We start from the raw sequence: 15,205 nt of genomic DNA, 5'->3' as shown, positions 1-15,205 counted from the left end.
TTTTCACTTCCCTTTTCTCTCAGTGCATATGGATCCCTAACAGTCAGAAGCTTGTTGGACACGCGGGAGCACTGTCTGAATGAATTCAACTTTCCAGATCCTTACTCAAAAGTAGGCACTCCTGCTTTCCTTTACTTCTCCTCAAAAAGAAATATCAGTAATTTCTTGCAGAAGAAAGCTTTGGCCAAATGTCTTCGATCCGTTTGTTGCGTTGATTATGGAAAACTGGGGCCTGTGATGTTGATGCTGCATTTGAGGATTAAAAAGCCCCTGAAATATTTTGTGTGTTACAGTGCTGAACCTGCTACCAGAGGGCAGTGTTGAGAAAAATATTCTGTGACATAACTAGAAACATTTGCAGTCAGCTTAGCAAGTAGCCTCATTAAAGATCGCCTTTTTTTTTGAACAAGGCCATGAGTTGCCTTTTAAATAAAAGGGAAAAGATCACTTTGTATATATAATAGTGTGTTTTTTGATAAATAAGTATGGTATGTCAGTAACTGGCACAGCAGCTTTCCCTCTCTCTCTCTCTGCAATTATTTTCAAATTTCTAGACAAGGAAGGGTAAAGTTTAGCACAGCATTGGCAACACAAGACACAGCAACAAGAAGATTATAAAAATGCACAGGACAAATTAGTAATTGAAAATCAAATGCAGCGGAAATGGGAATTGCAAACGCTATTAAAAGACAGGACTTGGTTCTAAATGAAGTAGTACTGAGGCGGGGAGTGGTGGCAGAAGTGAGACCAAAAAACCAAATTAATGGTTGATTCTTTTAATCTACTTGCTTAATTTATGGCATAAGCAGAATATGTGGGATCTGATTAAATTGGTTATTTTTCCTTTCTCTCCCTTTACAATATATGATTTTAAAATGGGTTTGTTTAAATAAATGTAACATTTGGACTGAAAGTTGAACGTTCATTCAACCAGTGTCATTATCTCTAGAGTCCAAGCAGTTGCAGAATGCTGGAGTAAAACAACTGCTTTTAATTACAACCTTGTTTCCTCCTTTGGCAGTATGCACTTTCACCTTGCGGTTTTCTTCGAAAATGCCTGTTAAAAAATTACTTAAAGGGAACAGTTTTTAAATCATAGGCAATAGCTCTGTATATAGGGCTGACAGATTCCAGGATGCCATCCCTATATGTTCAGAATGTATTACTGCCACAGTGACAGCCGGTGAGTTGTAGGTGGAATGGAACTTGCGATAAGACTCGCAGCAAGCGGTCTGTTTTGCAGAAAATAAAGTCTATTTACTCAGCAATCTATTTAAACAGTGCACTATAACAAACAATTTACAGTCTATTTCAAAAGTGTCTATACAAACTACAGCAAACAGAATTCATGACGGAAACTATAGAAACGTCACCCAATAAAATCAGGGTGATTTCTACAGCAAAATGCAGTGAGTGGAAGATAGTTACTTAAAAATTATATGTGTAAAATCGATCCCAGTAGTGATTAATAGGGGAGTTACCCAGTCGTCTCCATTCTGGCTGGGAATCATGGTGTCACGAAATGAGGCCTTAGTGTGACTAATACCTTTATTCAATTATGGAAAAATAATTGATTTCCTTGGCCCCAATCTGATCCTTAAAGAAAGCTAGAGGTATATCTCTTTCCAGTCCACAGCAGCTATTTGGTTCAATCGATACAAAGGTTGAAGGTAGTGTGGGAGTAGTCTAAACCATTATCTTTCTCAATCACTTTTGCGCCAGTTTGAGCTTCAAAGGATTTGGCAGGTTGATTGCATCCCAGGGAAGGGAGCACTCTCACCTCTAAGTCGACAGATTGAGGGTTAAAATTTCACTCCAAGGACTTGATCACATCACCTGGCACTTCAATACGGTATGGAGAGAGTGACATCTTTAAGTGAGTTAAATCAATCCTTGCCTACATTTGGGTGAATGTAAAAGCTCCCAGGACATGATTCAAAGAAAAGCAGGGGAGTTCCTCTGGTGTCCTAGCCAGTATTTATTCCTGAGACAAAATCGCTGAATCAGATAATCTTGTCATTTATCTCATTGCTCATTAAAACAGGTTGTTTGGTCATTATCACGTTGAGGCTTTTGGGACCATACTGTGCACAAATTGGCTGTTATATTTCCCTACACTACAACAATGGCTACACTTCAAAAGCAACTAATTAGTTGTGAAGTGCTCTGGGATGCCCTGGAGTCATGAAAGGCACTATGAAATCTCCTGCACCCGAGCATGCAGCAGTATTCACGTTCCAGCGATGTTGAGATGAGCACCTGTGTGGGTAGACTAAGCTTCCTCTATAACTTCTGCATTGAGAGAACAGGCCTATGTTCATTATAACTAGGAAATTAACTGAGTATCATGATCCTTTATTGTTGTAACCCAAAAGTTGTAAGCTAAGTATTGTCAAATTTACTGGTTTTTTTGCTTTTTGTCTAATTTATACTCCTAATAAACCTGTTTGGTAGATTATAGCCCAAACCACAGTCTTAAACCAATTCCTGCTCTTTGTTATTTGAGGGTTTGGAGTTAATACAAAAAGGCTTGTGTCAATTTCTGTAATTGGGGTATTTTGTTTGAGTCAAGGAAAATCTATATTACTTGATATTGTGTCTGGTAAACAGATGTGTGTGCAGTTACACTTTAGTGTGTTTGAAGAGAGGACTCATTTACAAGAGTGGTTCTTGGCACAGCATAAGAGCAACATCTGGTGCAACCCTGAAATTACAGCATTGATTTATCTCACACTCTTGGTGTTGACTGTTGCTTGTAATTACCAAATTGGCCTGTTCGTGATCCATGTATCTTTCCCTGTGTTGGCTGATCCTGTACATTTTTTTTTCTCTGGTATTTCTCCTGTAATATTGTACTACAGTTTTGTGAACTTAACTGTTTTGCAGGTGAAACAGAGGGAGAATGACATAGCGTTGAAACATTTTCAGAAGGTTGTGCAGGCCTTGGAATCGCTGAGCATGGAGGAGCGGCAGTTTGCATTAGTGAAAGGTCTCTTAGCGGGGAATGTCTTTGACTGGGGAGCCAAGGCTGTTTCAGAGTAAGTTGGAGCGAGAACTGATGGAAGCTGTTACACTCTAATATTTCACTGGGTTGGTGAAATTTTGAAGAGGCAGAGGATGTTTTGTTTCATGAGGTGTTGAATAGGGCCCAGGTCTTGGATGAATCCTGGTCCATGCTCACTTCAGTACTGATTGGTTGAGGTTGCACCTGTATTATCTAAGTAGGCCTGTTGCGATTATAACTTGACCTCTCAGGCAGCAAGCAGTCTTGATGATTTAGTTTTCTGTGGACAAAGTACATATTTTGTTTCTTTTACTCCTAATTGTTTTTTCCATCTTGAGAGAGCCTGGACTATTGCTGCTGTTCAGCAATTGCCTAATGGGCATTCTTTATGTCTTGAGTTTTAGACCACAGATGTTTTGCAGCCTATTTGACTGTGGGGCAAAGGAGGCATCACAACCGAACCTCAAGTCTGCTGTCATTTGACATCTGCACCAGTGAGTTTCCCAACAGTGGTAACATTGTGGTGATCAGCAGCTGGAACCGTAGCCATGGGATTTGCTTCTTATTGTAGTCCCAGAAGCCATCAGTAAATTGAGCATAGACCAAGGAGAGAACCTGGCTTATTATCACAATAGGTGCTACTTTTACAAATAAATGGAGTACTGATTATTGAAAAGCACTACCATGCCATATTCACAGTAATAACATTTGGGAAGCCACTTGGAAACCTTTTTTTCTAGTTCCATATTTGTAGTGTCCTGTACGTGTAAGTGTTAAATCATGTTTTTTGTCACATTTAGTGTTCTTGAAACAAATTCAGCGTTTGGCTTTGAAGAAGCAAAAAAGCGGTTACAAGGTAAGGAACCATGAGACATTATTTGACATTGTAAGAAATTAAAGTTAATTCAACTCTGCAAATGAGATTGATATCTTGTGTGCCATGGCGTTGCACCTTGGAGATTAGGGGAATTAGAGTAATTGAAATGTAAAGGAATTATTGAAATTATGTCTGAATTATAATTCTTCCCCTAGCCCACCTGCTTCCCCAAATGTTCTTGAAGCGGCTGCATTGTTATGAGGTAAGGTTTCATGGGCAATGTTTGCTCACCTGTATAGTCAATAGATCATTCTCCAACATCTTGGAAAAGAGAGGAGTAAACGAAGAAGAAAAACAAAGGTTCTACACTGAGCTAATTCAGTTAACTTACAAAGACTAAACCACTCCAGTGCCCCCTCCCTCAAACTCCCTTTGAAAAAAAAATGCACAGAACATTAGGTTGATGTGAATCTGTACCAAGAAAAGCCAGGTTAATGTTTCAGGTGAAGCTCCTGAGCTCTGCCAAAACATCCCCATTTAAAAATGTTAACCTGTCTTTTTCTCTCTTTAGATGTTTTGCCATCTATACATGATAATCACACTTTATCTTTTTGTCTTTGAGACTGATATTGGAGAGTTTGTGCATTGCCATAACACTTAATCTGATGCTGAAGTTCCCCTTTAACAAAGAAAGAAATACTTGGGAGTCCATTCCTAAAAGAGTTTGATGGAAGTAACTAACAGAAATGTTTGCTCTTGTGTTTCTCAGCACGTCCTTGGCTGGTGGATGCATATAATGACTGGTTAGAACGACTTAAGGTAGGAATTTGTAGCAATAACTCAATTAATTCTGTTCCAATGTCAGGATACTGGACTGGGGTGTGTAGTGCTCCTGAGTACTGAAAACGTGGGTTAAAAATGTTAAATTTGATATCAGTTATGATACCTGGTAGTGAGTTTCAAGGTTATAATGTAAAAGGGGTTCATACAGGTGGGCAGAAGCATAGATCATTACAGTCGATTTAGCCAATCCCAAATTTGAAAAATACCATACAGTTTTCTAACACCCATGTCTCTCTAACACTTTGCTGAGTATCTATCCAGTTTTTTCTTGAATTTGCAGACACTGGCCCTCCTCCACTACCTACCCAAACGATCTGCCTATTTATTCCCCACCTTCTATTTTTGTCTATCGTGAATGCAAAGCCTGACTATTGTGTAAAAAAATTTAGGTGGGGGCGGGTTTGGGCAGGAATTCCCTTCCTGCTACTTTGGTGTTCTAGTGGTTTGGTACCATGGTTGCCCCAAAATATTTCTGCTTTTTTAAAAAAAAATCTTAGGTTGTGTTCTTAAAGCTCTTAATATCCTGGGTTGCCCTCATATACATTCCTCATATACATTCCTCATGAGGCCAAAGAGCTGCCAATCGGCAATCTGGGATATGATGCATAAAACATAATCACAGAATTTACAGCACAGAAACAGTTTATTCAGCTCAATTGGTCTGTGGCAGTGTTAATGCTTTACATGAGCCTCCTCCCAACCCCTTTCATCTAATCATATAAACATAACCATCCATTCCCTTCTCACTCGTGTATTTATAGAACTTCCCCTTAAATGCAACAAATAAGGAAAATGATTTTTAAAAAGGCTCATTAAGCTTGTTCGTCTGGTATTTCAGTTCACCCAGTCTAGCATACGATTGTCAAACTACATCTTGAACACTGCAATTTTGATTACAATGCTTTACTAGTTAGATTGTTCCAAACAATTATTGCATTTTGAGTAGGGGAATAATCTTCTAATAACTATTTTCAAATTTGCATTCACTAATTCTGTCAGCTGGAATAAATTAATATTCTAGATTTGTCTTGTCTGTGCTGTGTAGTATTTTGTGTACTTCAGTGCAATCTTCCATTTTAACCACCTCAAGTATAGAACTCGAGCTTCTCTGCCTTTCCCATGTAGCTTGCCCCTTTTCAACTTAGAATCATTCTTGCTCTGCACCCTCCATATTGCTTACTGGTCATTTTTAAAGTGCGCCAACCAAGAATTGCCCAGTTTCTCGACACCTGACTCATCCAGTATGTATAAAATTACACCTTGACTCCTCTGATTAGCTCCCTCTTTACTGAACAATCTACATTCTTGTATTTTCCCTCTTATGGGGGGGAACCATAATTTCACAGTGCCTAAACTGTCGTCTTATCCTTTTGCTACATATGATTCCAGTTCCAGTATTTTATTCCTAATTTTTCTAGCATTCGGGGAAAGTTTTTTCTGTTCTTTACCATCTTTTAATAGCTTTTTTAAGACCATTCAGATTGTTGTATTATTTAGCTGGCATTTGATTGGCTATTTATTTGGGACCATTCTCTCCACTGTACAACCTGACCCAAAAGTTATTGTTACATTTCATCTGTTGTGTGTCAGATTTATTTTGCTCTTTCTGTTTTCTGTGTTACTGATAATTGAATGGAATCTGTCGCATCTTTCTTATTATCAATCAAACTCTTGATTTTGTTTTGTGAAACAACTGAAGTGCCATAGAATTATAGCATGGTTACAGCACAGAAGAAAACCATTTGGCCCTTTCTGTTTGTGCCAACTCTCTGCAAGGACCAATTGGCTAGTCACACTCTCCAGTCCTTTTCCTGTACACCTGAATTTTTTTTCTCCTCAGGTGCATAAACCTTTCTCTTTTGAATGCCATGATTGAAACTGCCTCCACCACACTCTGGGAAAATTCCAGATCCTAAATGTTCGCTGTGTAAAAAATGTTTTTCCTTATGTTGCTATTCGTTCTTTTGCCATTCATCTTATATCCCTGTCCTTTGGCTTTTGACCTTTCAACCAACGGGAATTGTTTCTCCCTATCTATTTTCTCAAGACCACTCATGATTTTGAACGTTACCAATCAAATCGCCTTGCAATCCTCTCTAAGATCAGATCCATCTTCTCCAATCTACCTATGTAACTGAAGTCCCTTATCCATCAAACCATTTTCATGAATCTTTTCTGTACCCTGTCTATTGCCTTCATATTCTTCATAAAGTGTAGTGCCCAGTATTGGACATACTACTGCAGTTGAGGCTAAACCAATGTTCAGTGTTTTATAAAGGTTCACCATAATAGCCTTGCTTTAGTACTGTATGCATCTGTTTATAAACCCCAGGATCCTGTATGCCTGCTTAACCACTTTCTCAACCTGCCCTCTTCAATGATTTGTGCACATATGCCAAAAGGTGTCTCTGTTCTTGCACCCCCTTTAGAATTGCACCCATTATTTTATATTGTCTCTCTGCCTTCTTGCTACCAAAATGTATTACTTCACACTTGTTAACAAATTTCATCTGCCAGATGTCTGCCCATTTAATTAACCTGTCTATATCCTCTTGAAGTTTATCACTATCCTCCTCACATTTCACAGTACTACCAAGTTTTGTGCCATCTACAAATTTTGAAATTGTGCCCTGTACACGCAAGTCTAGGTCATTAATATATATCAAGAAAAGCAGTGGTGCCAACCCCTGGGCATCTCACTGTATACCTTCCCCCAGTCCGATAAACAACTGTTCACCATTGCGCTGTTTCCTGTCAAGTGTGGAGTGAAGAGCAATTTAATGTTGGATTTAAACTGTTGAGTACTGGGTTCATTAAGTGGCCCATTGAGTTTCTTAAATATATTAAAGTGTGCAACAGCCTGGTTTTGAGACCAGTAAAACAGGGTGGTTAAAAACTATTGCTTCTTACAAATTACCTCTTTTGACAGAAAGTGCTGGAAATCCTCAGTAGGTCAGGCAGTATCTGTAGAGAGAGACACAAAGTTAACATTTTAGGTCTGTGACCTTTCATCAAAACTGTTTTGATGAAAGGTCATTGACCTGAAATGCTAACTTTGTTTCTCCACAGATGCTCTCTGACTTGCTGAGTAATTGCAGCATTTTCTGTTTTTAATTTGAGATTTCCAACATCCACAGTCTTATGCTTTCGTATCTTGATTTGAGGTTATGTATTTGAGCCCTCATGAATGAAGGACCCGAGAGGGAGCAGCAGGAATTGCAGAGGTTGAATCGTTTATATTTAGAATACCAGTTACTTCAGTTACCAAGAAATGAGCTGGAATTTAATTATTTTCCTGGATAGTTTATAAATAGAACATTGGAAACCCAGAGTGAGTTACAGGACACTAAAGGTATTTGAAGAGTTAACACAACATCATAAAACCCAAGTTCAAAACATGAGTTTTGTCATATGTCATATGGACTCTACAATTTGACTACAGCCATAAATCATTCCCTGACACTAGTTATTCATTATACACAATGTCAGCTCTATTCAGTTTCTGTCAATTTAATATGCCAGCAGTGGCTAGCAATGATGCCATTAACTCCTGTTGTTAGTGCTGCTGTTTTGCTGAAATATGATCTGTAATTGGTTAGCAAAAAATTCTATGTCTAGCTCTTATAGATATATATGTATCTGTATGATACACGATTAAAGATTAAAAAACAGACAAGAAATACGCAGTGATCAAATACCAAATCTTACTGGCTTTCTCTTGCAGGGTCCTCCTCACAAATGTGCCTTATTTTTCGTAGATAATAGTGGAATAGACATAATTCTTGGAGTTTTCCCATTTGTCAGGGAGCTGCTGTCCAAAGGCACAGAGGTAAAGTATTGCACATTGTTCCATCTGATTGTGAAATAATGAGCAAAAAGGTGTGATTATTCCTTGGTTTTAACACATTCTCACTCCATGATTCCCTTTCTTGGGCTGCCCCTGATGGCTTTAATGGTAAATTTTCTGCCTAGTTAGTATCTGAACCACATAAGTCTTCACCATCTCACCTCTGCTGAGTTAGCTGATCAGAGTCAGGGTGGCAGTAAAGGGCAGAGCTGTTGATCTCCCTGACAGTAGGATAACGAGGAGGCAGATTGGTTTCCCCTCCTGATCGCTAACTGATGACAACTGCTTGGCAGTGTGTTGGATGAGGACAGGACAAGGCTCAACTCTTGATAACTGCCAGAATTGAATATCTGGCACTCACTCTGTAGACTCATTTATAACAAAGGGTCATGCGGGCAAGACTGTAGAGAGCAACCTAAATTAGGCAGCATCTTTGGGGAAGTTGAGGGTTGTGGGCTGGGGAACAGGAGACTTGGGGAGAGGATAGCTTATTTTCCATTGGCCGGATTGGCCCTCATTCTCCCTCTCATTGACTTCAGGTGGATGGTTGGAAGTTGCCAAATTCCGGTCCTCTTATCAGTGCCCCTGTGTTACCAATTATGACACTGGCTTAATGTGATGTTGCCCCACTCCCACCATTCCCATATTCACCTCTTGATGGGTAATACTTGTAACAGTTGGTTAAAACCTGGATAAACATGCCATGGGGGTGAAATTCCTCTTGTCAATAAAATTATTGAAAGTAGGAACTCCCCCTGCAACAAATACTTTATTCCTATTAGATTACGGGTTTTGTATTTAGAGTGGATTCTCATTATTTATGTCCCACCTTTTCATGTAAAATTCTAAAGTGGAACATTCGCTTCAAATGTTCAATTCTCAGCTAATGAGGCCCATTTTTGAGATCTACCTGTAATCTAACAATAACTGTAACAGTACTCATTGCTCAGATTAACTCTGCTGCCCAAATTGAAGGACAGAATTTCATTTCTTTTTTTAAGGGAAGCAAGAGGGCCAATATTACTTATTCTTCCTAATTTTCCAAAATTCTTGTCTTTTTTTTAAAAAAAGCTTCAGGGAATTTTTGGCCCCGAATTATCAAAAATAAAAAAAACAAATTTTATATGTGATATATTTGAACAGGGTTATATCTGAACAGTTACTTTTGTTTTGTACTGATTATATTGTGAAGAATCATTTGAATTGTGTGCTGCATTGGCTTAAGGATTTTGAACTGTGCCAACTTCTAACTTGTAGAAATCTGCTTTGTCTGCATGTTGACAGATTTTTCAGAGCTGTTTTACTCTTGTACTATCAGCAGTTAAGAGGATGTATAGTGCAGCACACAATTTTCAGTGTGAATGCCTTGGTTACATGCTCTTGGAAGACCAATTGCTGGTGGTGTGTGTACCAGGTAGATATGGGGTTGACTACATGCCCATCTTCTAGGGGAAGCTCCTCCGTAATTGTGAACAGTTATTGTTTCTGCTCAATCTCACATACTATTGCTGCAAGTCTTTAGAAGTGTGATGTGCGTTTGTAAGCAAACCCTTCCCCCACATAATGCCCTGTGTGTACGCAGCCTCTTTCCACACTGACCTGTGAGTGAGCAGATCCCTCATGATGACCAGTGCGTGAGGAGACCTCTTTATTGTCCTCTGTGTGAGCAGACCCCTCTTGTAACATGCCTAAACCAACTGCATTGCACATGCGCTTGGGCTTTATAAAATGTACTAAGAGCTGTTGTCCTTGGCACACAAACAACTGCCATGTGGTATGGCCTTAATCTTCTATAAGGTTGCAAAACTTTTGAAGCATCAAATGGCTTCTATAACTACAAAATTTTAAAAGATGCCTAGAATCTAGCACACATCTGTCATACACTAAATGTCACAGTTTGTTACAGATTAAAGCAACTTAACAGAAATAATTATTGAACTGAAACTTAGGGCAGAATTTTATGGCCCCATTTCGGCGGGGACGGGGCTGTGAAATGCAGCGGGCCGTTCTAAATCCCATTGACGACAGCGGGAACGTAAAATCCCGCTGTCGTAAAATTCTGCCTTTAATTTCTCAGGTGAATTAAATTTTAACAAACAGTTGTATTTACAACGGGGAGTACTTGAGAACAGTGGTCTTAAATGGCTGGATAAGACAAGCAACTCAATTTTACGACCATTCTGTAGATTTCAGATTACAAGAATAACGCCACAAAAGAGTCACCTTTATCTTCAATAATTGAGTTTTTTTAATATCTCGAACCCTAACACAGATTGTGTCTGGCTGTATATGCGTCTACCCTCATGTGACGTTGTTTGCTTAATTAGAGGATGCGCTGCTCAGTGTCGGGTCTGTCAACAGAGTATGACAGGGAAGCGTTAGAGGAAGTAAGTGTGACACCTGCAGGAAGCCCGTGCTGCACTCAAGACTTAAATACCATTTAAAATTCTCTGGCTACACTACCTCCAGTTTAAATCTAAACTTGTCCACAAATGCCATTTTCAATTGGTGTATAACAGACTTTCACCTTGCTCTGTGTCAGCTATAGTGGAAATGCAACATTTTGGAGGGAGTAAATTCCTTCCAAAATACATTTTCTTTTATGATGTATCGCCAATCTTCTGAGCTGGTGGTACCTGTGCCAAGCCTGACCATGTTCTAGGCTTGCCAGCTAGCAGTTGTGCAAAACTATTTTGTCATGACCATGGTCATTTTGCTATTGTCTGATTACCTTCCGATGTGTCTGACCTCCTCTGGTGGCTTCTCTTCCACTCCCCCATTCCAACTCCCAAGTGTAGTCAAATGCACCGTAAAGAGAAATTGCCAGTCAGTGGTGGTATACTGTAGGTAACATGCTACAGCTGCTGGATCATTGCTATAAATGGTTTGATGTGATGGAGGAAACTTCTGAGGCTTGCTATGCTTATGTGGCTTTTACAAAACATGTTTAAACAGCACATCAGTGGATCTGTTTGCGATTTCACTCCAAGCTTGCCTGACATAATTGTCTTCAAATGCAGGTTATTTTAGCCAGTAACTCAGGACCAGCATTAAATGATGTTACCTGCAGTGAGTTGGCAATAGTTACAGAGAGGATTGCGGCAATGGACTCAATCATCAGGTGAGAAACATGACAGAGTTGTATCTACTACTGCTGCCTTTGGTTTAGGTAAAAGACTGACTTGTGGCTGGAGGATTGCTGACCAAATGGGCACTTTGCCTTTTCAATTTTTTGTGTAGCATTTGGGTGAATTTGCAATGCTATTAAGAAAGAGTGGGACTAATTTGGATATCTCCAAGAGCTGACACAGGCATGGTGGGCCAAATGGCCTCTTTCTCTGCTGTATGATTCCATATATCCTGGAACAAAGCAGTTGGTAAGCACTATCTGTTAGTTGCATGGCCTAAAATGCAGTCATTCCAGTAACTTGGTTGGTTGACCCTTGCCTGGAAAGTGAGGACAAGACCAGCTTTAACCATGGCATTTTCTACTGTCGAGCTGCCTCCAGTTGCACACATTGTCTGGGCTCACACCTGAGGAAGGCCAGGCCCTAGGTAGTTCCTGATGCTTTTGGAATGCACTCCAGCATGAATACACTTTGTGGAGGGAGGGGAGCAGTGGTGAACAAAAGACTTACTGTCCAGTCATAGCTTTGAGATTTAAGCACTAAGGCTGGAATCCCTGCCACATTTCACCAGTGTGAAATTGGCAGTAACCCCAGTGCAATGGCTAAAAATGTCCCTTTACACAGTTCCTTTAGTTTTTTGCTGAAGTTAAGTTAGGAGATTCCTGCAGAAATTCAATGCCTGTGCCTTTGGGGTCTATTTTTGTTGCTATTGTTGGACAGTTTTGCAGTATGCTGTGAGTCTATTGTAATGTTTGAACTGGTAATAGTGCTTAACTCTGCTCCCATTCCTCCTCACAGGACAGCTTTACAAGAAGATAAATTATTATTAGTTCAGAGTGGCTCCAGTTCACCTTGTCTAGACCTGAGGTAAATTTTCTTTTTTTTGTCCTTTTTTTTAATAACTCTTATTTAATTAACTATTCTTGTTGTCCCCAAGCTCTTCTTCAAAACGTACTTCCCAACCACTGTTTCAGTCACTCCTCCTACCCTTTCTCCCACCACTGTTCAATGCCTGGTTGTTTTTGTCCCTGAACTGCTTTGTAGTCATTTTATTTTAGTGGTGTTGTGGAAGAACAACCTTATAGACCTTCGGTACTAGGGTCTTTGTTTCTTGATCCAGTATAGTTCCTCGGTGCCATCTGCTCTCCATTACCTTGCCAATGTGAGCCTCTCTTTCTCTTTTTCTCTCTCTAACCGAAAACTTTTGTTTTCCTTTTCTTTCTCTTGCGCTCTTGTTTTCATTCTCAATTTCTCTCTCATGCACAGAGGTGAATGCATAATTAGCAATTGAACACTAGTTTATTTATTTTTCCTTCATCATAATCCAGGACTGCTGTCCCAGTTGTAGGATCAAAACTGCAGTCCTAGTTGAGGGCAGCTGTCTGGCAAGAATTCAGGAACATTCTGGTCTGTGTGGCTAAGTTGCCTGTAGCAACTGAGCAATTGGGCAGTTGTTACCTTTTTTTAAAACATTCTACTGCTATGCTTATGCTCACACAGGCTGAGTAAATTGCTGTCAGTTCTGCCAGTAACTGCTGGGGGGGGGGTGGGAGGAGGATGCGAGTGGGGACTAGTTTTGTTTGCATTCTCCCCTGCACAGTTTTTAAAGCCTTTTCCCAAGGGAAAAACACCTTGCACCCAATCAGCAGCTCTCTGTGTCAGCTTGAAGGAGTGGGAGCTGACCATATGCTCAGTCTTGAGTGTGTACCCATATCTGACCATCCCATCACCCATGATTTAAGTGAATTTTAAAGATATTATTTTAAAAACAATTAACTGGCATTTGTCATTTTCATACTCGGGCCAGCTGAACTGAAAAGATTGAACTGTAAAATTTTACATTTTGCTTTGGACTTTAATTAACCAACACAGAGTTAGAGTAGAATGCTGGAGGGCATAAGTCTGTCTCTAGTGTTAGTGGTGTAGGTGATCATAACAAAATGCATTGCTTTAAGTGCAATTTTTTTCTGCACCATTGTTCTATCAGCTAAGAGAATGACAGGGCTTGTATCCAGAAAGGTAGAATACACAGTAGATGCTAAGAGTTTACAATAAGAAAGCAGTTACCTTTATGTCGCACCTTAACGTGTTTTTAGGATGTTACATAGTGCTTCGCTTATTATTGCAAGGTGTGGTCACTGTTAAGCAGGTAAACCCTGCAAATTGTCAAATTTTGCATGGCAAGGAGTCTCAATCAGCATATGAGACAAATGACTAATTATTCTGTTTTTGGTGGTTGTGGTGACTGAGTGAAGAATGTTGGTCTGGGCACAGGGAGAACTCCCTGCCCATTTAACTAAACAGACAGGGCCTTGTTTTAACTCCCCATTTGAAAGACAACAGCTCTCAGTACTTCACTGATGTGCTGAAGTCCAGGAGTGCGACTTGAACCCACAACCTTCTCAGTCAGGTAAGAGTATTACCAACTGAGCCTTACCGACAACAAACAACTGACAAAATTGTGCCACACATTGTGTTCAAGGTCGGCTGGCACATCACAAAAAAAAACAAGCACACCGTGGAGACAATGCAGGTAAAGGCAATCAGGCTCCCTCCTTGCCTCCCCCCCACCACCACCACCACCACCACCACCTCCACCACCCAATATAAAGGGGCACAGGTTATGAAAGATTAGAGAGGCTTAAGCTCTCTATTTTAGAAAGGCATTAGTTAATTGGAGCACTTGACTGAGGTAATTCAGAGATGTGGCACCAGAGAATGCAAATTTTAATTGGTGAAAAATACAGTTAAAAGAGAGAACCAGAAAAATGTACTATTCCAAACAACTGAGAAAATGAGAGATGGGGCAGTGGAGGGAATTCAGTTTGTAGCTGATGCCATGGTGGGAATGGGCATTGCTACCAGTGGAGGAAATTGGAGTGTGAAGTCGCATTTTTTAATGGATAGGATGAGCATGGATGGGTCTGACGGAGCTTCCCTCCAGTTTTGTTGCATGTTGCTATGGGAGAATCTGGGTAAAGGAGGACCGAGCTTCACCAGGCTTGATTGCCCCTTTTTCAATCCATGACTCTACTTCAGTTGATAGCAATAGGCTCAACTGAATGATAATACTGAACTCTCCCACTCCCAACAACCATCCCCTCCCACCCAAAGGTCAACTTTTGTGTAGAGGCCAATGACCATCTTTAATGTCTCTTTCTCTCTCAGTCGACTGGACAAAGGATTGGCGACGGTAGTCTGGGAGCGGAAGACTGACCTGGTGATTATCGAAGGCATGGGTCGAGCTATTCACACAAACTATTATGCTGCATTACGTTGCGAAAGCCTCAAGCTTGCAGTCATCAAGAATGCCTGGTTGGCAGAGCGGCTTGGTGGGAGAATCTTCAGCGTGGTTTTTAAATACGAAATGCCACCAAAGTGAAAGTGAGGACTACCTTGCTGAGGAAGGACTTGGCATTGCACTGGCACTGAGATGTCCCCTGTGGAATGTAATTGTATTTTTTTTTCTGTGACTATATAATTGCAGTTTGAAAAAAAAGTCAATATGGATTGGTAAAGCTTTTGTGTCAGAAGCAATAATATATATTATATATGTACAGCAACCA

General features: G+C 40.1%; 1 protein-coding gene across 2 annotated transcripts in view; it reads left to right on the top strand.

The window, feature by feature from the left end:
* pank4 (pantothenate kinase 4 (inactive)) overlaps positions 1-15,205 on the top strand; it is a 54,457-nt gene extending 39,252 nt beyond the window's left edge. For both annotated transcript variants that reach the window (XM_078557942.1, XM_078557943.1), the window contains 8 exons: positions 24-111; positions 2,887-3,038; positions 3,805-3,860; positions 4,591-4,640; positions 8,389-8,493; positions 11,532-11,632; positions 12,438-12,506; positions 14,808-15,205. In XM_078557942.1, coding sequence (XP_078414068.1) covers positions 24-111; positions 2,887-3,038; positions 3,805-3,860; positions 4,591-4,640; positions 8,389-8,493; positions 11,532-11,632; positions 12,438-12,506; positions 14,808-15,021 — 835 coding nt within the window. In that variant the 3' untranslated portion in view covers positions 15,022-15,205. The remainder of the gene's footprint in view (positions 1-23; positions 112-2,886; positions 3,039-3,804; positions 3,861-4,590; positions 4,641-8,388; positions 8,494-11,531; positions 11,633-12,437; positions 12,507-14,807) is intronic.

The sequence above is a fragment of the Cetorhinus maximus genome, chromosome 15 (genome assembly GCF_964194155.1).
Source record: "Cetorhinus maximus chromosome 15, sCetMax3.hap1.1, whole genome shotgun sequence".
NCBI classification, from domain to species: domain Eukaryota; kingdom Metazoa; phylum Chordata; class Chondrichthyes; order Lamniformes; family Cetorhinidae; genus Cetorhinus; species Cetorhinus maximus.
Note: the sequence above shows the minus strand (reverse complement) of the source record. Positions and strands in the feature narration are given on the sequence as shown.